Source organism: Balaenoptera musculus, chromosome 17 (assembly GCF_009873245.2).
Source record: "Balaenoptera musculus isolate JJ_BM4_2016_0621 chromosome 17, mBalMus1.pri.v3, whole genome shotgun sequence".
Taxonomy (NCBI): Eukaryota; Metazoa; Chordata; class Mammalia; order Artiodactyla; family Balaenopteridae; genus Balaenoptera; species Balaenoptera musculus.
The window spans coordinates 25,156,447-25,180,579 of NC_045801.1; the positions used below are offsets into that span (position 1 = coordinate 25,156,447).

At 33.2% G+C, this 24,133-nt stretch overlaps 1 protein-coding gene across 3 annotated transcripts in view; it reads left to right on the forward strand.

Moving 5' to 3' along the window:
* Nucleotides 1-24,133, forward strand: part of CSMD3 (CUB and Sushi multiple domains 3) — a 1,196,954-nt gene that overhangs the window by 261,844 nt on the left and 910,977 nt on the right. For all 3 annotated transcript variants that reach the window (XM_036830958.1, XM_036830959.1, XM_036830960.1), the window contains exon 4: nt 8,055-8,249. In XM_036830958.1, coding sequence (XP_036686853.1) covers nt 8,055-8,249 — 195 coding nt within the window. The remainder of the gene's footprint in view (nt 1-8,054; nt 8,250-24,133) is intronic.

Consider the following 24,133-nt stretch of genomic DNA (forward strand, 5'->3'; position numbering starts at 1 on the left):
AAATGTTTAGTCAAGCCACAGTCTCCAAATGAATTCTCAAACACCATTGATGTCCTGTGTGAATGAAATGATTCAGTATCTGTAATAAAAGAACATTTCGTAGCACAAAAAAAGTTAGAAAATGTATTAGTTAAGTGCTTTGAAGTCTCAGGATGAGAGGTGCTAGGTGGTTCAACTTGATGGTATGCTCTCCTAAATTATTTTTAATCATCTGGAAAAATAAAACCGTGAAATTAATTTTCTGTAAGAAGTACAAACAACATGGTTTTACTTCCCGTAGTAGATATAATTTTACAATGTTTTAAAGCATTGTTAATTGATCTCAGCAGGATCATGCTTCATCTTTTTGACTGAATAATTATGCAATTCTATAGTCATGGTATCCATTATTCTTTCATTTGATTTTCATTCCAGTGTTCAAGGTCAGGTTTTCTTCTTGATATTTTGTTAAGTATCTTGCCTTTCACAATTATCCATGTGTTCCTAAGAAATCGGATTTTTTTTAGAACCGAGTTTGTTTTAATATGTTTATTAGTATAAATCACTCATCTTTTTCTAAATTACTTGGTAGAGTTTTATTGAATTTCTCCAAGGAAAACATGACTCTTCTCCTAGAGTCCTTTATAATATATACTCTCTTTCAGGATTTAAATTGTATTTTTAACTTTTTATTCTTTAACTTATTGGGGTTTTGTTAGGCTGCAATATATCAAAGATCTTTTTATAATCACTGTGCCTGGTATGATGCTTGATATGATACCAACCAGGTGATGAAAGAATGAATGAATCAGTGACACTTTGCTAATTTGGTTATACAAATCTTCTACCAGGAGTTGAGATTACACCTTGAATAATTAGCATTTAATGATGTTGACTTAAAAAAATGCATAACCTGAAAGTTGAGAATTATATTTTTTTGGCAGACATACTGAGGACTTAAACCTGGGAGAGAACCTCTCAGATAGCTGAGGGACTATTCTGATGAGGTAAGGGAAGAGCCAGGATATATAGGAGATTTTGCAAAAAAGACCCCCACAAAAACAAACAAATAAAAACCCCACAACAACAGGTAGTCAGAACATCAAAAGATTACTGTTAATTAAAGAAAAAACAGACATCTCAAGTTAATGAATTTAGCACTTTTCTATGTATGGGAAGATGCAAGGATCTAGGCTCATTGAAATCATTCCTTTAATTTGCACCTTAACTATATAGGGCCAATCTCCTGTTTTCTCCATCCTCGGTCCCTTCCAGGTGCACAGTTGGGGGTGGTTGCAGAGGCTGATGGCTTGATGGCTGCAACATCCTTTGTTTCCTGATATAGCAGGTGACATTTTTGTCCACAGTGAAGGCATGACCCAATCTTTAGTAGATCATAACTTAATCACACCTAACTTAGATGTCTCAAATGGAAAATTGATTGTAATAATAATAAAGTTGCAATTTGTTGAGCTAATAATAATGCCTGCCATGTAGTGAGTGTTTGCTCAGCATATAAATGACTTATATATATTGTTTTATATAGTCATATCAACAGCCTTGTGAAGTCAATATTCTCATATCCAAATAGTATGCATACATTATTTTGGCTGTTCGCCTTTTTAAAACTTAATTATGGTGATCCTATTTAATGCACTTATTCATATTAAATTGAATTCGTATTAAATTAGTAAACTCACATAGTACATATCATACATACTATGAAAATCTCTGCTTATATGTATTGGGTTGGCCAAAAGTGTTTTTTGTTTTTTTCCATAAGATGGCTCTAGTCGCACTTAGTTGTCTTTAACTTCATTCAAAATAATTTTGTTAGATTGTATGTGACAGCCATCATATCAGTGTGCATTTAAAAAAAGACATCAAAATTGGTGAATTTTTGTGTAACCATTCTAATATTGAAGATGGAAGGAAAAAAGCAACATTTTCAGTATATTATGCTATATTATTTCAAGAAAGGTAAAAATGCAACCGAAACGCAAAAAAAAAGGTTTCTGCAGTGTATGCAGAAGGTGCTATGACTAATCGAACGTGTCAAAAGTGGTTTGTGAAGGTATCCAAGTCAAGCATTGAAAATCATTTGCACCAGCTTGGTTATATTCATCACCTTGATGTTTGGGTTCCACATAAGTTAAGCGAAGAAAACCTTCTTGACCATATTTCCTCATGCGATTCTCTACTGAAACGTAATGAAAACGTTCCGTTTTTAAAACAAACTGTGATGGGTGATGAAAAGTGGATACTGTACAACAATGTGGAATGGAAGAGATCATGGGGCAAACAGAATGAACCACCACCAAGCACACCAAAGGCCAGTCTTCATCCAGAGAAGGTGATATGTATATGGTGGCATTGGAAGGGAGTCCTCTATTATGAGCTCCTTCCAGAAAACCAAATGATTAATTCCAATAAATACTGCTCCCAAGTAGACCAACTGAAAGCAGCACTCGACAAAAAGTGTCCAGAATTAGTCAACAGAAAACGCATGCTCTTCCATCAGGATAACGCAAGACTGCGTGTTTCTTTGATGACCAGGCAAAAACTGTTACAGCTTGGCTGGAAAGTTATGATTCATCTGCCGCATTCACCAGACATTGCAACTTCAGATTTCCATTTATTTCGGTCTTTACAAAATTCTCTTAATGGAAAAAAACTCAATTCCTTGGAAGACTGTAAAAGGCACCTGGAACAGTTCTTTGCTTAAAAAGATAAATTTTGGGAAGATGGAATTATAAAGTTGCCTGAAAAAATGGCAGAAGGTAGTGGAACAAAAGGGTGAACGTTGTTCAATAAAGTTCTTGGTGAAAATGAAAAATGTGTCTTTTATTTTTACTTAAAAACTGAAGACACTTTTGGCCAACACAATACATTTAGGGATTCCAATTATTTGCTCTCAGTTTTTCTCTTCTGAAGAGCTTATATAAGGTATCTCTCTCAAAGTAATACTTAATGACAGAATACCTCTCCTTTCTATTCATGACTTATGCATAGGATATGTATTCACTACATGAACCTATATATTTTGGTCAACCCTTTTGGAATACTTTTTTTCCAATTTAGTTTCTACCCTACCACATCCATAAAACCTTTCTTCACTGTATTTTCAAGTCTAATAACTATTATAGTACTCTGAGTCTTATATTTTAAAATTGTGAATATCCTTGATAATTCTTTTTTTTTTTCCTTCTAGCTAACTCTTTATCCTATTTTTAAACCTTACATCATCAGGAAATTCTTTCCAGACCTCCTTTTAATGTAGACTAATTAAGTTTTCTCAATTATATACTTTCATTTTAGCCTATATCTTTCCTTTATCCCAATTACTACATTATAATTAATATTCTGTAGTCATTTTTTTCCTTGGTTAACATCAAGTTATGAACTCTATGAAGGAAGGGCCATGTCTGTCATTTGCAAAACTATATCCCCAAAATATTGCCCATGATAGCTGTTAATAAACATTTGTGCAATGAATATCTACTTTTCACGGGTAACAGCATGCAATTTATTTATGTATTTATTTATTTATTTATTTATTTATGGCTGTGTTGGGTCTTCGTTTCTGTGCGAGGGCTTTCTCTAGTTGTGGCAAGCGGGGGCCACTCTTCATTGTGGTGCGCGGGCCTCTCACTATCGCGGCCTCTCTTGTTGCGGGGCACAGGCTCCAGATGCGCAAGCTCAGTAATTGTGGCTCACGGACCCAGCTGCTCCGCGGCATGTGGGATCCTCCCAGACCAGGGCTCGAACCCATGTCCCCTGCATTGGCAGGCAGATTCTCAACCACTGCGCCACCAGGGAAGCCCGACAGCATGCAATTTTGAAATGATCTAACACTTTTAAGTTAGGGACACAGGCTTGAACCACAAGTCTACAATTCATTAGTTGGGTGGCCATGGGAAAGTTTCTTAAGCTGATTCCCAGTTTCCCTTTCTGTACAGTGAGGGAAATCATATATGGTGTTGGGTATTTTGTGAGATGTAAGGTGGGAAAATGAATGCTTAAAACAGAGTGTGGCTCAGAGCTGATTTCAGCAATTAAGGCTATTAGCATTCTCATACTGTAAATTTTTAGAAAGCAAAGAAGGTGGTGTTGCTTTACCTGTTACACATCACAGAGCAATGTTAATGGTAATCCTCAAGAGCCTCTGATGAATAAATTAATTGTGTCATTTACCAAGTAATTTATTGTTATGTTTCCTTTTAACTAATATAGATGAATGTCACTAAACTCTAACCTCTATAACTCAGTTGGATTTTTGTTTATCTTGGATCTCTCCCAAGTAATTTTTTGCTGTATCAACAATCCTTTACATTTTAGTTTATGTTACCAAATTCTTTCATGTTATTTGCTGATAATTTCAATATCTGTGAGAAGAGAAGATAAATAGAATACACATCTTTCCAACAAATGCACAATAATTTATTGTGGATAGAGCAGTAAAATTAAATAAAGGGTCTCTGACATTTTTAGAGACGTATTTTGAGTGTAAAGTCTTCAGACATGTTTTCCAGTTTTCTTTTCAGTTCACTAAACTGCCCACCCTAAGTATTTCAGTTTTGTCTTACAAACATGATCTCGTGGCATAATTCCAAGAGTAAATTCAAATAAACCTTCAGTACGTAAGGAATTTCTTTTATTTAGTAATCTTTGCATTAAAAATTTTGATCAATGCTCAACCAACAGTATGATGAATATAACTTGATAGTACCCTACCAACACACTCCAGTCCCATTTTAAACTTTGCATTATGGAATATCAAATGAGATTTATCAGGTTCTGTAGTTTTATTTTAATCACCTAAACCTTTTGATTGATATATTAGTGTCATCTGTTGGTGAAGAAAGATAGCTGTAGTCTGTTCAGCAACTCTGCTTTTAGATGTAATCATCTTCAGAAACACATTGAAGTGACAAGCACAATGTGGTTATCTTGCATGTACATTTAATGAATTACATGAAAATTCTTCATTTTATGCTTAAATCTCTATTTTCTTTAAGAATGATTTCATAATAAACAATATCATTACTTTGTAAATACCGTGTATATTAATGATTAGTTTGTAATCTGTTTTACTGAAAGTGACCTACCATGTATATCTTCATTTTTTTCCGAAATTCAAACTCTTGATAGCTGGTAGAAACAGTGTTTAAAAATTAATCTATCTTAAGCTAGTTCTAAAATTCTTATAGTAATGAAAAAGCTAATTTTATTTAAAAGTTCAAATGTGCAGCACTATTTATTTAAAAAAATCAAGACTAAAAAGTGAATGTTCAATCAGAATATAGCAGGTTTTTTTAATGGTGGGTTTTATAATTCTTCCAGTTAATAACACATCTTTCTTGGCTCTGCGTTTTAAAATGGACATAAACAGCTTAGAGAGAAGTCCCAAATTAAAGGGTTGGGAGGGCACAAAAAATAGAATCCATGATCAATGACTATAGAATTGGGATATATTAAACCTGAATGTGAAGCATCCTAATAATTGTCTCCATGGGTTACTCAATGTACAGAGGATGATGGGTAGGTTGTTGTTTTTGAAGGTTAAAGAACAAGGGCAAATGAAAGCAGGAATTTCTGAAGGTGAGAACCAGATATATTTTGGAATTATCTTCTTTGAGTTTCATTTCGAAACAGGCTAAATTCTTATCTGTCTTCTGGTTTAGAAATAATTCAGCCACAAGGCAAGGGCTCGATTAGGTAATCTATTAAAATTCCAACCAGTGTTATTATTAATTCACTGATTCACTTCATGTTTTCCTTTTGCTTTAGGTACTTTTTTCTGGGTAATGCATGTTTGTTCATTTAAATAAAAGTTAAATTTGAGTATAGAAACTATTTAGAGCTTTCTTTCTTCCTTTCATTCCTACACCTAACCGCTTCTTGTAAAATAATTTGGAAACTGCTTTTTCCCCTAGATGTATAACTTCGTGATAATTGAAGTCCTGACCTTAATTATTTCTTAGGGGTGAGAGGGAAAGGAGTGGATTGAATCTAAGGACACAAGTGGTAGTTTCATTAAAAGTATTTCCTTTTTTATTACTATCTTCAAGGGATTGAATTCTTACTCATTTCATCAAAACTTATTAACCTCACCATCTCTTACAGCAAACATCTCATCTATTAATCAATTGAATTTTCTAAAAAATTAACTCTCAAAGTAAACTCTTCACTTCAAAAGTATTTTGTAAAGAATGGCTGAAAATTTATAGACAATAAATATGTTTTAAATTTTACTGAAAATGAACCTATAAAATATACCTTTGAGAAATAGTAAAGTGAGATATTAGAAATCATTAATCTTGGTTACAGATATTTTAAAATATTTTACAGATATCAGTTTATAATATATAATTAAATGGTGAGGAAGCTTAAGGAAATTGCCTGTTATTTATAGAAACCATTGATATTTAATTAATACTAGTCAAGTTCTTTTCTAGGATTGAGAACCTAAAATAATTGCTTTAAACTAAAAGTATATACTTCATTTCTAATGTATATAGGGCAAGTTCTGTGAATCCTCAATCCACTTCTCGCTGATTGACCTCATTGGAAATTCATCACTGATTTTTTTCTTTTCAATACTCTTGAAAAATTAAACAGAAAAAAAAAATTCACTTAAGAAACACTCAAAAGTACTATAAGCATATTATGTGTAAAAATATAAAATTTCAGCTTTGTTTACTGTACAAATTATCAATAAATTATGATTGCTTTTGTACAGTTACATCTACATTTTATGAAGTGTGTTTTATTTTGGTATTGTATTTTTACTTACTATTGTTATTGATATTTTCAATATTAGTGGTTTATAATTATTTGATTTAATATAAATGATATTGCATGGAATACTAACTGAACAAATAGGATGAATATCAAGGCTAATTGGAAACATACTTTTTTTTTGCATTGCGACATCTTTTTTAGCTTTTTATTTTGCAGTAATTTCAGACTTTAAGGTAAATTGTGAAAATAGTACAGAGTTCCCATATATGTACTCTTATTCAGCTTTCCTTAATATTAACTGCTTATGTAACCATAGCACAGTTATCAAAACTAGGAAATTAACATTTGTATAATACTATTAAGTAAGCCATAGACTTTACTCAAACTGGAATACCTTTTAGTCCATTCATTCCTTACTGTTTGTATTTCTATTGATTATTATTTGTAGTATAAAAGTAATATAATGTAAAGGTAATATAATAGAAAATTTAGAATATACTATAAGAAAAAATAATGCTTCCCAACTTCTGCTATTTCTTTATATTTTTTCAATTTTTTTTACTTAAAGTGAAAATGTATTTTTCTCTGAGATGAATATTATTTAAAAAATCTCTTATATTTGTATACTTGTATACTTTTAAGCATCAACTAATAAAATAACAGGGCAGTAGGTGAATATCAGACTATTTCCAGATATTTTGCATATTGATCTAATTAAAACTTCACAAGTGTATGTACTTATGATGATAATTCTCATTGTATTCTCCAGGTTAAACACATATTAGAGCTGGAATTCTATTCCAATCTCTCCAACTTCAAAAATATGTCCATTTGTTGCTGCACTATATTTTTCTTATTTAAGTGAAAAAAAGTTTCCACCCAGAATGTATATTTTTTTTCAGATAAATGTTCATGGTTTAGGGTTAAGTAGAAGCATCAGAGTAATGGAGAGCATACTGATGAAACTTGATTTGCATATTACTATGTTAGTAGAATGTAACTTTGAAGAAGCCAAATAAATGGTATTGATCTTTTTATCTATAAAATATGAGTAATACTAATTTTAAAAATTGCCACAAACTTAAACAATATAAAATATCTAAATTTTGCTGGCATGAAGAATGACACCTAATACCTATTCAGTAAAATTTCATTCCTTTCCCATACTTCTCTGTTTATGTAATTGAAATAGCAGACATTTCCATTTTTCTGTAAATCTTCTTAAAAGGAAAAAAAAAAGACACCTGTATCTACATATAATTTTATAAATCTAAAATGTTAAAATATATATTAAAATAACTGTAAACTCTCCTTTTCCCTCCCTTCTATAGAATTGCAGAGTAGCTCTTGTGGAAACCCAGGAGTTCCACCCAAAGGTGTGCTATATGGTACAAGGTTCGATGTTGGGGACAAGATCCGCTACAGCTGTGTAACTGGATATATCCTTGACGGCCACCCTCAACTCACCTGTATAGCCAATTCAGTTAATACAGCCTCATGGGATTTTCCTGTTCCCATCTGTAGAGGTAAAGAAAAAAATAATGTTTATATTTATGTTGACTGAATATTCGTTTGACATAATGAAAATATTTTAAAAATAAGAGTGATAATCAGACAGTATATTTGCAAAACATATTTGGTGCTTGTTTCTTTTATAAAATCTGAAGCTTAGAGAAAAGCATGTACAGTACATGAAAGATTAAGAAAAATACTTAGGACAACATTACTTGCGAAATGAGACGGTGGATTATATTTCTATATTTCTATACATATTTATACATACATTGTGTATATATGTGTCTTGATGTTTGTACTGGAAAAACATGGAGTTTATGATGCTTAGAAATTTAGTTAGGCTGTCAAAGTCATGATTTTGTTTTCATTTTGAAATATTGACTGAATCTATGAATCTTTTAAAGATTTCTGGTAGAGAGCTTAGCATGGGAATTCATGAAATTAAGAATGCTGTATAATTTATTATCGATACTAATAAGGATCACTTGTATTATGGGGAAAATATAGTAATATACTAATGTAGACAAAGGTACAAAGTACATAGCCTGGAAGACAGAACATGTTCAACATTAGCTGAATTCGTGCATGAATCTTGCTCACAGAAATTCTCTGGAGAAATCATGATTTCAAGTCATCTGCCCATTTTTTGATCAGATTTTGTTGTTGTTGTTGAGTTTTATGAGTTCTTTTTCTATTTTGGTTATTAACCCCTTATTTATTATAGGATTTGCAAATATCTTCTCCCATTCAGTAGGTTGTGTTTTCATTTTGTTGGTCCTTTGCTTTGCCATTCAGAAGCTTTTTAGTTTGATGTAGACCCATTTGTTTATTTTTGCTTTTGTTTCCTTTTCCTTAGGAGACATATCCAGAAAGATATTGCTAAGATCGATGACAAACAGTGTACTGTCTATGCTTTCTTCTAGGCGTTTTATGGTTTTGGGTCTTATATTCAAGTCTTTAATCCATTTTGAGCTGATTTTTGTGTATGGCATAAAATAGTGGTCTAATTTCATTCTTTTGCATGTGGCTGTCCAGTTTTCACAGTGCCTTTCACCACAGAGACTATCCTTTGTCAATTGTGTGTTCTTTGCTCCTTTGTCATAAATTAATTTTCCATATATATGTAGTTTTATTTCTGGGCTCTCAATTCTACTCCATTTGAGCTCTATGTATGTTTTTCTGCCAATATCATGCTGTTTTGATTATTATAGCTTTGTAATGTAATTTGAAATCAGTGTGATATCTCCAGTTTTGTCCTTTTTCCTTGGAATTGCTTCAGCCACTCGGTGTCTTTTGTGGTTCCATATAATTTTTAGGGCTTTTTGTTCAATTTCTGTGAAAAATGTTGCTGGAATTTTGATAGGGATTTCATTGAATCTGTAGATTGCTCTAGATAGTATGGATGCTTTAACAATGTTAATTCTTCTAACATTTTAACAGTGTTAATCCATGAGCTGAGTGTGGAATATCTTTCCATTTCTTTGTGTCTTCTAGGCCTTTATTACATCTTTTCTATACCTATTTTATTGAGAGTTTTTTGTCATAAATGTGTGTTGAATCTTGTCAGATGCTTTTTCTGTATCTATTGAGTGGAACATATATTTATTTTTCATTTTGTTAACGTGATATATGTGTGTGTGTATGTATATATACACACACAGATACGTGTGTGTGTGTATATATATATATCACATTGCTTGATCTGCAGATGTTGAACCATCCTTTAATTCTAAGAATAAATCCCACTTGATCATGATGTATGCTCTCTTAAATGCATTGTTGTTATTCAGTTTTGTAATATTTGTTGTAACATAATTTTAATAGTAACATAGATAGTAACATTAATAGTAACATAATTTTTGCATATATGTTCATCAGAGATGTTGGCCTGTAATTTTCTTTCTTTGTGTGTACTTGTCTGGTTTTAGTATCAGGGTAATGTTGACCTCATAAAATAGGAAGCCTTCCTCCTTTTCAATTTTTTGGAAAATTTTGAGAAGAATGGGTGTTAAATATTCTTGGAATATTTGGTAGAATTCACCTGAAAAGCTGTTTTGGATCTGGAATTTTGTTTTTTGTGAGGTTTTTGATTACTGTTTTAATTACCTTATCAGTTTTCTGTCTATTCAGATTTTTTATTTCTTTATGATTTAGTCTTGGAACATTGTATGATTCTAAGAATGTATCCATTTCTTCTTGGTTGTCCAATTTGTTGGTGTATAGCTGTTCATAGTATTCTCTTATAATCCTTTGTACTTCTGTGATATCTTTTGTTACTTCTTCCCTTTCTTTTCAGATTTTATCTGCGCCTTCTTTCTTCTTTTTTTTTTCCTTAGTGATTCTAGCTAAAGGTTTATCTTTTCAAAGAACCAGCTCTTAATTTCATTGATCTTTTCTATTGTCTATTTAGTCTCTTTTCGTTTATTTCTACTCTGATCTATATGATTTCCCTTCTTCTACTCAGTTTGGGCTTTGTTCTTTTTTTTTTTTCTTTTTCCTAGTTCTTTTAGGTTAGAGTGTATATTTGATATTTTTCTTATTTCTTGAGGTAGGGCTGTTTGGCTATAAACTGCCCTCTTGGTACCACGTTTGCTGCATCTGATAAGTTTTGGTATGTTGTATTTTCATTTTCATTTGTCTTCAGGTGTATTTTTTATCTTCCTTTGATTTCATCATTGATCCAGTAGTTGTTCAGTAGCATGTTGTTTATGTTTCACATATTTGTGATTTTTCTAGCTTTCTTCTTGTAATTGATATCTAGTTTCATACTATTGTGATCAGAAAAGATGTTTGATATGATTTCAGTTTTCTTAAATTATTGAGACTTTTTTGTGTGTGTCCTAAGAAATGCTCTATCCTTGAGATGTTCCATGTGCACTTGAGAAGGCTGTGTGTTCCGCATTTGGATGTAATGTTCTGTAAATTTATTAAGTCCATTTTATCTAGTGTTTCATTTAAGGCCACTGTTCCCTTGTTGGCTTTCTCTCTGGATCATCATTCACTGATGTAAGTGGGATGTTAAAATCCCCTACTATTATTGTGTTGCTCTCAGTTTCTCACTTAGTTCCGTTAATAATTGTTTTATATATGTTGGTGCTCCTGTGCTAGGGGCATATGTATTAATAACTGTTGTGTCTTCTTGATGAATTGTACCTTTTATCATTATAGTATTTCCATATCTGTCTCCTTATCATTTTTTCGTTTGAATTCTCTTTTGTCTCATATGAATATGGCTACATCCACTTTTGTTTGGCTGCCATTTGCTTAGAGTGTCATCTTCCATCCCTTCCTTTGAGTCTGTGCTTGTCTTTAGAGCTGAGCTGAGTCTCCTGGAGAGCATATAGTTGGGTGTTGTGTTGTATTCTGTCTATCCACTCTGTGTTTCAATTGGTGAATTCAGTCCATTTACATTCGTACTTCCATTTTGTTTTCCGGTTGCTCTATATCTCTGTTGTTTCTTTTTTTTCTATTGTTTCTGTCTGCCATTTTATTTCGGTGATTTTCTATGATATATTTCTCAGTTTCTTTTTTCTTATTGTGTCTCTGCTCTAGATTTATGTATTATGATTACCATGAGGTTTATATAAAACATCTCATAAATAAAATAGTCTTCTTTTATTGAAGTATAGTTGATTTACAGTGTTTCAGGTGTACAGCAAAGTGATTCAGTTATATCTGTCTATTCTTTTTCATATTCTTTTCCATTATATGTTATTGCAAGATAGTGAATGTAGTTCCCTGTGTTATACAGTAGGTCCTTGGTGTTTATCTATTTTATATATCTGTTAATCACAATTTCCAAATTTATCCCTCCCCCCTTCCCCTTTGGTAATCATAAGTTTGTATTCTGTCTCTGAGTCTAGTTCTGTTTTGTAAATAAGTTCATTTGTATCATTTTTAAAAAATTCCACATATAAGTTATATCGTATGATATTTGTCTTTCTCTGTCTGACTTACTTCACTTAGTATGATAATTTCTAGGTCCATCCATGTTTCTGGAAATGGCATTACTTCATTCTTTTTTATGGCTGAGTAACATTCCATTATACATGTAATGGAATATTTTATATGTATATGTGTGTGTGTATGTATATATGTATAGGTGTACATATATGTATATACGTGTGCTATGTCTGCTTTATCCATTCATCTGTTGATGGACATTAAGGTTGCTTCCATGTCTTGGTTCTTGTAAATAGTGCTGCTGTGAACATTGGGGTGCATATATCTTTTCAAATTAGAGTTTTAATCTTTTCTGGATATATGCCCAGGAGTGGGATTGGTGGGTCATATGATAGCTCTATTTTCAGTTTTTTATGGAACCTCCATACTGTTCTCCACAGTGGCTGCACCAATTTACATTCCCACCAACAGTGTGGGAGGATACCCTTTTCTCCACATCCTCTCCAGCATTTATTATTTGTTGACTTTTTGATGATGGCCATTTTGACCGGTGCGAGGTGGTACCTCATTGTAGTTTTGATATACATTTCTCTAATAATTAGTGAAGTAGAGCACCTTTTCATGTGCCTATTGGTCATCTGTATGTCTTCTTTGGAGAAATATCTGTTTAGGTCTTCTGTGCATTTTTTGACTGGGTTGTTTGTTTTTTTGATATTGAGTTGTATAAGCTGTTTGTATATTTTAGAAATTAACCCCTTGTTGTTTTCATTGTTTGCAAATATTCTCTCCCAGTCCATAGGTTGTCTTTTTATTTTGTTTATAGTTTCCTTTGCTGTATAAAGACTTTTAAGTTTAACTAGATCTATTTATTTTTGCTTTTGTTTCCATTATCCTTGGGGACAGATGCAATAAAATATTGCTGTGTTTTATGTCAAAGAGTGTTTTGCCTATGTTTTTCTCTAGGAGTTTTATAGTATCCAGTCTTACATTTAGGTCTTTAATCAATTTTGAGTTTATTTCTGTATGTGGTGTTAGAGAATGTTCTAATTTCATTCATTTACATGTAGCTGTCCAGTTTTCCCAGCACCACTTATTGAAGAGTGTCTTTTCTCCATTGTATATTCTTGCCTCCTTTGTTGTAAATTGACCATAAATGTGTGGGCATATTTCTGGACTTTCTATCACTTTCTATTGATCTATGTGTCTGTTTTTGTGTATGTACCATACTGTTTTGATAACTGTGGCTTTGCAGTATAGTCTGAAGTCAGGGAGCATGATTCCTACAGCTCCATTCTTCTTTCTCACGATTGTTTTGGCTATTTGGGGTCGTTTGTGTTTCCATACAGATTTAAAAAATTTTTGTTCCAGTTCTGTGAAACATGCCATTGGTAATTTGATAGGTATTGCATTGAATCTGTAGATTGCCTTGGGTAATATGATCATTTTAACTATATTGATTCTTATAATCCAAGAACATGATATATCTTTCCATCTGCTTTTGTGGTCTTCAGTTTCTTTCATCAGCATCTTATAGTTTTTGGAGTACAGGTCTTTTGCCTCCTTATGTAGGTTTATTTGTAGGTATTTTATTCTTCTTGATGTGGTGGTAAATGGGATTCTTTTCTTAATTTCTCTTTCTGGTATTTTGTTGTTAGTGTATAGAAATGCAACAGATTTCTGTATATTAATTTTGTATCCTGCAACTTTACTGAATTCATTGATGAGCTCTAGTAGTTTTCTGGTAGCATCTTTAGGATTTTCTACATATAGTATTATGTTATTTGCAAACAGTGACAGTTTTACAGCTTCCTTTCCAATTTGGATTCCTTTTCTTTCTTTTCTTCTGTGATTGCTGTGGCTAGGACTTCCAAAACTATGTGGAATAAAAGTGGCAAGAGTGGGCATTCTTGTCTCGTTCCTGAACTTAGCAGGAATGTGTTCAGCTTTTCACCATTGAGTATGATGTTAGCTGTGTGTTTGTCATATATGGTCTTTATTATGTTGAGGTTTTTTCCCTGTATGCTCAGTTTCTGGATAGTTCTTATCATAAATGGATGTTGAATTTTATCAAAAGCTTTTTCTGCATCTATTGAGATAATCATATGGTTTTTATTCTTCAGTTTGTTAATGTGGTATATCCAACTGATTGATTTGTGGATATTGAAAAATCCTTGCATCCCTGGGTTAAATCCCACTTGATCATGGTGTATGATCCTTTTAATGTGCTGTTGGGTTCTGGATAATTCTCCATCAGTGTGACTTTAAGTTTGGTTTCTGGAGAATTGTCTTTTTTGTGATGCTGTGTTACCATGGTTTTTCATGGGGCTTGATGAGCTGTTCTTATGCTGGCACATTTGAAGTAGTGGACACTTTTCTTCTTTAGATGAATGTTCTTTTTTTCCTTGATTCTAATGATTTAACAGATTAGTAATCAGAGGTCTTTCTTTTGTTTTTCAGTAGCTTGTGCTATAGCACTGTTTTTGGTTTCTCTTACTTGAGCTGCCTGTAGTTATATTTGAGAATCAGCACTTTCCACCCTCTACCTCCTTTGCTAGAGGTATTGCCTTGTGCCTTCATTGTAGCTGCTTGTGCCTCGCTGCTGCTAATGATGCTGTTGTAGCTGGCATCATTACCTGCGGCACTGGGATGGCAAGAACCTACTCTGTGCCCAGGATCTCCTGAGTCTCAGGCTCTGCTACAGTGGAGGGAGTGGGAGAGTAGGGAGTGAGCTGGAGTCTCGGTTGCCTCTGCTGCATCTGGGGTTATTAGGTTTGCATGTGCTACTGCTGTGGATGGGCAGGGCTGTAGTGGTAGGCACCTTCATGGCTGGAGAGACCAGTTGCAGGCTCAACTGCCACTGCTGCCTGGTTCCCTGTGAGCATGGGAACTCCCACTGTGGCTGGGAGGCTGGAGTTATGTATGCCTCCTTCCCTGCTGCTACCAGGTTCTCTGGGACTGTGCGCTCAGCTGCCGTGGTCGGGGGGTTCAGGATCTCAGGCACTGTCTCTGCTTTTCTTCTGATTCTGCCTTCTCTATGTATTCCAGTCCACCCACCTTTACATGTACAGATGTGTGGAACTCTCCAGCACCCTGGTGTGCTGGACCAAGTCATATTTGTTGAGTTATGGATTTTTACTGGTTGTAGTTTGAAGAGGAGAGACAAAGAGAGCATCACTCGTTCCACCATGATGCTGATGGCACCCCCTTGCATCTACTTCTATGACTGCTAATTAGCTACCATTTGCTTAAGTATTTATAGTATATTAGGAAATTTATAAGCATACTCACTTTTAAATTTCACAGTATGAAACTGAAGCTCAAAAATTTAAAAAAAATTGTTCAAGGTTACTCAGTAAATGTCAAGAACCATGAAGAGTTTGAGATTTTACTTGACTTGGAATTAACGATTTCTCTGCCACAGTTTCTTGGATGGTGATAGAAGACACAAGACTCTTGGGTCAGAAACAAAGGAGAGTTTATTATTCACAGAAGTGTCAGGAGACAGAGCATCAGCGTTTGTGCCAGTTCTCCAAGCCCCAGTTCCCATAGAATGTATGAAGAGTATGAGATATCTGCATATGTAGTATGTGTTGTTATAGGAGAGGAATCATGAGCTTCACGACAAATACATTTGAAGAGATAGTTTGGTACAAAGAGGACAGTTGGAATCTCTGCTTGCAAGATGTACAGAAACATTAGAGTCTGATGAAGAAATTTTTCCCGATTTGGGGTGTGGTGGGGGGGATGCCAGATTTGAACCCTTCTGTCAGGTTCCAAAGCCTTAGCTTGTTATCCCTTTGATACTTCACCAAAATTATTTGCATCTGTCTTCAAAAATGTTTAATAACAAGAGAGTAAATGGAGTTTTACATGTGAATCAGTCCAAAAATGTTTAGTCAATTTTTTAAATGCATGAAACTTCCTAAATCAAAAGGACTTATTAAGGTACTTAAAACCAAGAGGTGTTTTAAGAGGTTTCAGTGGAGTATTCCCAACACTATCTTAGAGTTAATTTCCTTTGTGGGGCTCCTTTTCTCCCTTCAGCTAAGAGCCTATGGGGTCAGGAAGATCTGAATCTAAATACTCATTCTTCCACTTACCTACTAGGGCCTTTGAGCAAAAATTACATTATTTTAGAAACTATTTATTTAGCTATAATAGAATTAATAGATAGACAGAAATACCAAAATCACAGTACTGTTGGAGTTTAATATGATAGCATATGTAAAGTGTCAGTTACATACAAAGTTATTTATGTAGCTCTATCTTTCCACTTTTCCATAGCACTTGTTACCATCTCCTCTTTAAAAAAAGGAATTACAGTCAATAAAATCTTGATGGATAATATCATTTATACTTATATCCAAGTCTAACCTTCCAACCAGCGCTTCTGTTTTTGTTGTTGATTTTGTTGCCATTTTGTTTGTTTCTGCCAGGGCATATACTCTACTTCCCTACTCCTCATCTTCAAGTCCCTTCAGGCATATTTTCTTTGACTCCCATTCTAACCTCTATGGCTTTTATCTATCAAAAAATGACACCCATTGTTTTTTTGAAATTCTGTCTCCTCAACTTCATTTTGCCAAGCTTACCTTTTTTTCTCTTTACCACTGATACTGATGAATACATTTACTCATTCAAATATATTTATTAAGGGCCTGCTCTGTGCAAAGCATTATTTCATGTGATGAGGATCAAAATATGATTAAGAAACACGTCTTGCCTTTAAGAACCCAGTTCTAGTGGGACTGATCATAATGTAATCAAGTAGTTACAGTAATGTGTGATAATTGCTTTAATATCAGAATCTATAGAATGTTAGGCACCTTGATAAGGAAGACCTTAATTTCTCCCAGTTGAGTGGAAGGGAGTTGAGGTTGGAACAGTGCTTTAAGAGAAAATTTCACAGAGGACTTGCTAAAAATGCAAACTGTATAGAGCAATAACTTTTCCAATGAGGCGATAATTTTCCTTTCTAGCCTCAAAAGTAGTTCTCATGTATTACTTATATTCACTGGCTAAAGGTGGAATCTATGAAGTCATACTTCATAGAGCGTATGATCTGGTTTTCTAAGGAGCAATTTACCACCTGCTAGCCATTTTTTTTAAAATTAAAACTTTAAAGAGTAGAGGGATAGTGCATTTGGATTTTGTGTGTTTGCCATTTTTGAAAAAAAAAAATACTATTCAGTCCATGGCTTCCCTCCTCTACTCTTTGCCACTTGATAGCATACTGATTCTTTAATTTATAACTTTGCAGGGGGCTGATAACATTGTAATGATCTGCTTATTGCTTTCCCTGGAGTTTACATATTCTCTCCTCGATGAAACCTTTGCTTTTAGAGAGTTATTTTGGTGATCCCTAACCATGATAGTTTAAGAAAAATGAATGCCTCATCAACCTAGAGAGTATGGTGCAAGGGTTTTTGTGTTCACAAGCACGATGAATTTTATCAACACCATCTGCTAGTATTTGTAAAGGCATTTAACTGCTTGATGCTGGGCTAAACAATATTCCATAAAAAGTGAAACCAAATTCCTGTGCACTAAGTCTGGAATGAAAATACCTGGCATACATACCTGTTCTGCACTTCTTCCTTTGATAGACATTCCATGCCATTTATTTCATTGAGCTTTAATGTGGCCTCAGAGTCCTTCTCAACTCTGTGCTCCCAACACTTCTTACAAATTAAGAGCAGTTGGCAGACAAGGTGAAACAGATTTGCTAGTCCTAGATTAACCATTCTAAAATTCATAATGATATTCTATATTCAGAATGGCATTTTGGTATACACAACCTGGGGCAAACTAATAAAAGTGCATGTGAAAGTTACACATAAATTAAGTGTAACTTTGAATTTTTCTACCACACTTTCCATTACTATCTTGACAACGTTATCTGGACACAAAATATTTCATTAGCCTTATCATTTCACATAAAGGGATCTGGTCTCTTTATGTGAACGGCTGTATTTAATAGTAATGAGGAAAACATTTTCTGCATGCCTTTTAATAAACAAGCAAGAGAAGCGTAAATCATTTGATAATGGGTTTATTTTATCACCTCAAAGACTACCAAAATCCTAGTGATGTCAGGCTACAAGGAAAAATTGACAAGTGTCTCAGGTCACTTGCTGTTTCTTCATCTCTCCCAGGAAAATGTAGGCTGTTCTATCAACAATCAGGCCAACACTCAACCACCTTCTCATGTACCCTAACCTTGTTCTGAAAAGTTCATTTGTGTGATTAAAAGGATGAAAATGTCCTGATTAAATTGTCTTAGTAGTGTCCAGTATGATGGAGCAAAGGTTGCAAGACTTGTCTATAAGGGTATAAGATCCGTAAGCTGATTTGCCTTCCTGCCACATATTACTGGAATGTTGTTTCTTTTGTCAAAAATTGAATATTTTTACTTATTTCAGGAGATGGTAAACGTTAGAGAGATTGGATTAAATGAGATAACATTTTAAAAATGTTTCTATAATGCCTAGCACATAGAAGGTACTCAAAAATTACAAATTGTTTCAAATACACGAAAAAGTAATTTAAAAAATAATATAGAAGTAATAGCTATCACTGTGTTATATGTGTTTAGAATATTTTAAAATATCCATTGCCAGTTAAACATATGCCTATAGCTCCAAGATATTTTCTTTAAAACAAGAGAGTAAAAAAGTCTGCAAAGAGTGGGCTTTGGTCTAATAAAATTTTGGTTTCCTTTACATGTCTGCCACTGAGAAGATACAGAATCTTTATGTGGATATTTAGTGTTTCAGATCTCAGTTTTCTCATCTGTATGATAGGGGAGTCCTTACTACTTGATAGTTACTATAATGAGGATCATATTAGTTAATATATATAAAATACGGACTCTATAATATTCAACAAGTAGTGATTACTGCCTTACTTCTTACTTGATGATAGTCATCATCAAAACAGATATTTGAAAACCGATCTAGATGTATCTATTCTATGACCATACAGGCAGAGGAATTAATTTTTCTCAGAGTTGTAGTAGTTAAGGGGAACTTTAAACCCCACATTAACCTAACACATTAGGTTGGGATCAGCAAGTAATAAACATCAGTGGTGAAAATATGTTTCCCATGGGTAACAGCATTTCTGAGTCATTAATTTCTGGAAGTTCTCACATTTGAAATATATTCAGTAATTAAACTCGTATCTACTAAGAAGTCACTATGCACATGCCATACAGCTAAGTGCCATGATCATTGAAACAACCCCAGGCCTCATGAAACTCATAGTCTATTGAATATGGGAGCTTTTATTTGGAAGATGATCTATTTGGTGACCTGGGTTATTGTCCAAATGTGTGTACTTTAATTCCATGCAAAAAGATAGAGTGGCATTCTTGTATAAGAAATAGGTGCTGGCCTTCTGTGTATTTCTGATATTTAGAGAAGAAAATCAGGGATTTCTATATGTTTACCATATAATTGTCTGCTGCTGCAATTAGCAGTCAGCATTCTCTTTAACATTCAACTCACATATTATTTTCCCCACTAGGTATTTGTGAGTTATATCTTCCTCCATTCAGGAAGCTGTTTACTATTTTTTCCTTTTCCATCCTGTATATAAGAACTCAAATGTTTTTGATGCCTTACTCTATTGTCCAAGTTTTTTGTTCCTTCATATGTCATTCTCATTTTAAATTAATCCATTTTATTTGACAATAAAGAAATGGTCATTAAGTCTGTATTTTTTTGGTATTTTATGTTATTATAATGTATTGTTAATTTATAGATGTTTGTGTTTTTTTTCCTTAATGGAATGATTTCCACTTCTTTCTCTTTCTCTACAATTCCTAGAAAGATGCTGACAAATGTGTATTTTGAAAATCAAACACAAAAATCAGTTTCTTTTTGAGGCAACTGAGTCTTCAATTGTTTATACCTATTCTGTGTAACTTTAAGCCATATATTTCTGTGGAGACTTTTGTTTATCTGGAGTTTTTTGTTTATTTGTTTTGATGTGTAAGAATTTAAAGTATTTGTTCTAAATGAAAGATTCATATTGCTTGAGGAAAGTTTATATTTTTGAAGAATAACAAAATAGTTTGATAATGTTATACCCAAAATAAAAACAGAATTTTATAAATATTAAGCAATACTCATTTCTAACACTTACCTACATTTCAAATCTTGTAGAAAGAAAGAAAAATTATACTGTCTCAGCGCTCACAAAGCATGCACATGATTATTTGGGACCATGACTTACAGAAAAGATGATGGAACATGCTTAGCCAAAAATATATTGACAGCTTCAGAATTCCCTGTGGTGAAATAGATTGTTCAATGCATGATGAGAACCTTGAAGAGCAATCACCTAACTTCCTACTAGGATATAAACTCAGTGAACCACACCAATGACCATCTGGTATTCTATTGCTCTTTGTAAAGCCATCACTCTAAAGATAAGGCAAAATAATTTAGGGAAATGAATGGAAGAAGGGGAATCGTAGCTCACCGAAGACACTGAGTAATATCATGTGACACATGGCTAGCTATGTGGACTAGCTTCATGTGAAAAGTCCTTTTTTTGTGTGCTAAGAAAGCACAGTAAACAAAATTTTTATAAGAATCATTCTAGAAGGACACTTCATACATTTTTGGCTTGGGCTCTTTCTCCCCTATGCAGTATTATTGGTCACCTTAGTAAGTTAAGTGTGTGTGTGTGTGTTTGAGCCATTCAGTGATGAAAGATCTTTCGTACAGTTAATAATAGAAGACAAAATTTAAATGTTGAAATTTGAATGCCTTCAGAAATTCTACTTTTTTGGTCTATTGCTTAGTGTGCTTGAAGTCTAAAATCTTTCTATAGTCACTTTTCTTAGGATTTTCCCAAGTGCAGATCTGACCCAACAAAACAAATAATTTGCTTTTTTACTATATAATTGTTATGTATGTAAAACTGGCGCTAAATATCTTAAATATTGAAGGAGTCTTGAAAATAAGTATTTTATCTATAGCTTTTAATGGTTCCATATTTATGTCACTAATTCCTTGTATTTTTGAGTAAGACAATTTTCCCTTCATTTATTGCTCCTTATGTTTGAGGTTACCATAGCATTCAAACTAAGTTACAATTTGAAGGTTACTTATTATATATTTGTATTTGACTTATAGCTAATGTAAAAAAGGCAGATGATGTAGCATAAAAACATGATTTACATAGTAAATAAAATAAATGAGAATAAGGATAACTGTGTTAAGAGAAAATAATGGAAGAGCAAGTTGAAACCAAGAGCAAAGTTAATATGCAAAAGTCATGTTCTGTATTCTTATATACTTGTTAAAATCAACATTAAATTTGGCTTTAATCCACCTGGGAATCTAAACAAATCTGGAGAACATTATTAGTTCATAGTCTCACAAAGCAAACAATTTGTGAGGGAAAACCACACTTACTAAGCAGAGTGCAAAATTTCTTATGCAATACAACATGAAGAAGGTACAGTGTACGCTAATGTCTATGTCCTATATTAGTAAATATGAACTCAGAGAATGAGCTTTCCAGGGTTGCATCACATCTTCTTACTGATGTGTAAATGAGGCCTTGTTATTGAAAAGATAGAGGGTCGTATTCATAGAATCAATATAATCAAACCACACATGCCTAATGTCATTGGCCATTATGAGTGACATACAAACTCAACTATCTAGATTTAGTTCTGACCCAATTTTTGCATATTTTCAAAATGTGAATCTCTTTGTTGGTTTGTACATTCGAAATTCGATGTGAAAATTCATCATCTGAGAACAGAACCAAGGGCATGATGTTTCTGCATTAATATGATCTTAATTGTCTTTTACATTTTGTCATTTAATAGATGTGTAATTAATTTCAAAAATAAGTTAGTTTTTTTATATTTAGACATCTTATACAGGAAATTCAGTGTGAATATAGTTAACAAAACTTTATATTTAGCATGAATCTGTAACTACTTATTGTAAATATATTAATGATTATTCCAAATTTTTTGAAAATGTTATATGATTGCGTTTATCATAGCTCTTTCTTAAATGGCTGTTGTTCCTGAATCTTTATATCTACAATGAAGAAAATGATTCTAAACAACTAAGATGAGGTCATTGTCAATGCAACTGCATGTTTAGAAAATCATCACAGTACAAAGTATAATGAGTCAGTAAAAATATTGGGCATTTTATTGCTCTAATTTTTATTCAAAAAACATAGAATTTGATGGTTGAAGTGTTAATAATAAATATGTGAAAATTACAAAAAAACATTTTCAAATTAAAGGAGGGATAATATTTTTGTATTTATATTCAATTAAATGTCTGTTGATTGACAGTGATGGAGAAGAGATACACAACAGTTGCTGACTTTAAGGAGCTTATGACTTATGGAAAACACATACATAAATATATACTGTAATAAAGTATAAACAGCCCCTTCTACTGCATCCCTCAAGAAAGGTACAAATAAAATATCATGGAAAATCAGAGGCAGCTGTGAATTTTGTCTTGGTGAGAGGGAGATTAATCTTGATGGAGATTTGAAAAATAACTCAGATGTTCATATTGTATTGCCTTCTTTTTATCTCATATCATTTATTGAGCATTTTCTTTGGGTCAGAGGCAGTTTGCAATTACCCATTTAATCTTCATACTCATGCTATACAGAGTAGATAATATCTCGATCCCCATTTTATAGATGGGGAAACTGAAGCACAATGAGGTTAAGAAGATTTCCCAAGGTCACATAGCTAGTAAAAGGTAGTGTGAGGATTTGGATTCAAGCAGTCTGGCTCCAATACCACGTTCTTAACCTTCGTGTTATACTCTCTTCCCCACTGTCTTGATTATAAAACGTATTCTTTCCATTTTTCCTTTAGTCTTAGTCTATGAAAATGCTTAACATTTTCTCTTAAATTAAATCTAACCAACCTTGTAAACAAAGGGTTTTAAGATTATAACAACCTGCTGTCTTGAGTTACTGTGTTGTTCTTCCAGTTTATTTCAACTCAAAATTGATTAATAATGGTCTTTCCTTGTTTCTTTGCTCTTCATCAAACACTTTTTCAAACGCAAGATGTTTCAACCTTTCTAGGGTTAGGGAACAAATGTATTTAGTAATACATAATGTGTACAGTTGTAAATGTTTATAGCTGTGGTACTGTAACACATCACCTGGGGAAACTAAAAGTGAATTGACTTTTGCTGGTGGAGACAAATGTAGAGAGGAGAGGTTATAATTTCAACTGAGAAGATCATTTGAAATCATCTTTAGGAGAGTTTTAAAGCTCAGACTTATCCTCTAGGCAGGTGTAAGCCATTAAGTAAGTGTATTTGAACATTTTTGAGATGGTAAGCTTGTTTTTTTGACAATATGGCATTTATGTAAATGTATCCATTGTAAATGAGAGAGCATCAGCAATAGGCAGAAGGTTTGTGTCCTCCATTTTGCGTTTGTGTGCACACACACACGCAATTTGCACAGAGGTGGATGATAGTCGAGGGATGTTTCTATTTATCATCCAGCTTATCTATTCAGGTTTCTGTAACAAAATAACATAGACTGGGTGACTTATAGACAACAGAAATTTATTTCTCACAGTTCTGGTGGCTGGGAAGTCTAAGATTAAGGCACTGGTAAGTTTCAAACATGAATTTTGTGGAAACATACATTTAGTCTATAGCACCATCTCAACAATAATAATAACACACCTCATATTTTTTAAGTCCTTATCATGTTCTAAGTATAGTTCTAAGAATTCTCATTTTATCTTTATAAAAACTTACCAATTAGGTATTATGATTTTCTCACTACAAGTATCCACTGAGGCAGGTAGAGGTTAAAACCCTGCCAAAGTTCACACTGGAATAGGGGTTAGAACTGAGTAAACTAAAAACCATTATCTGTAAAATCTTTGTAAGATTTTAGAACCTGTAACTTTCCAATGATGATAGCTCTTCCTATGTGCATTACTCTGAATTCATTGAAAGCA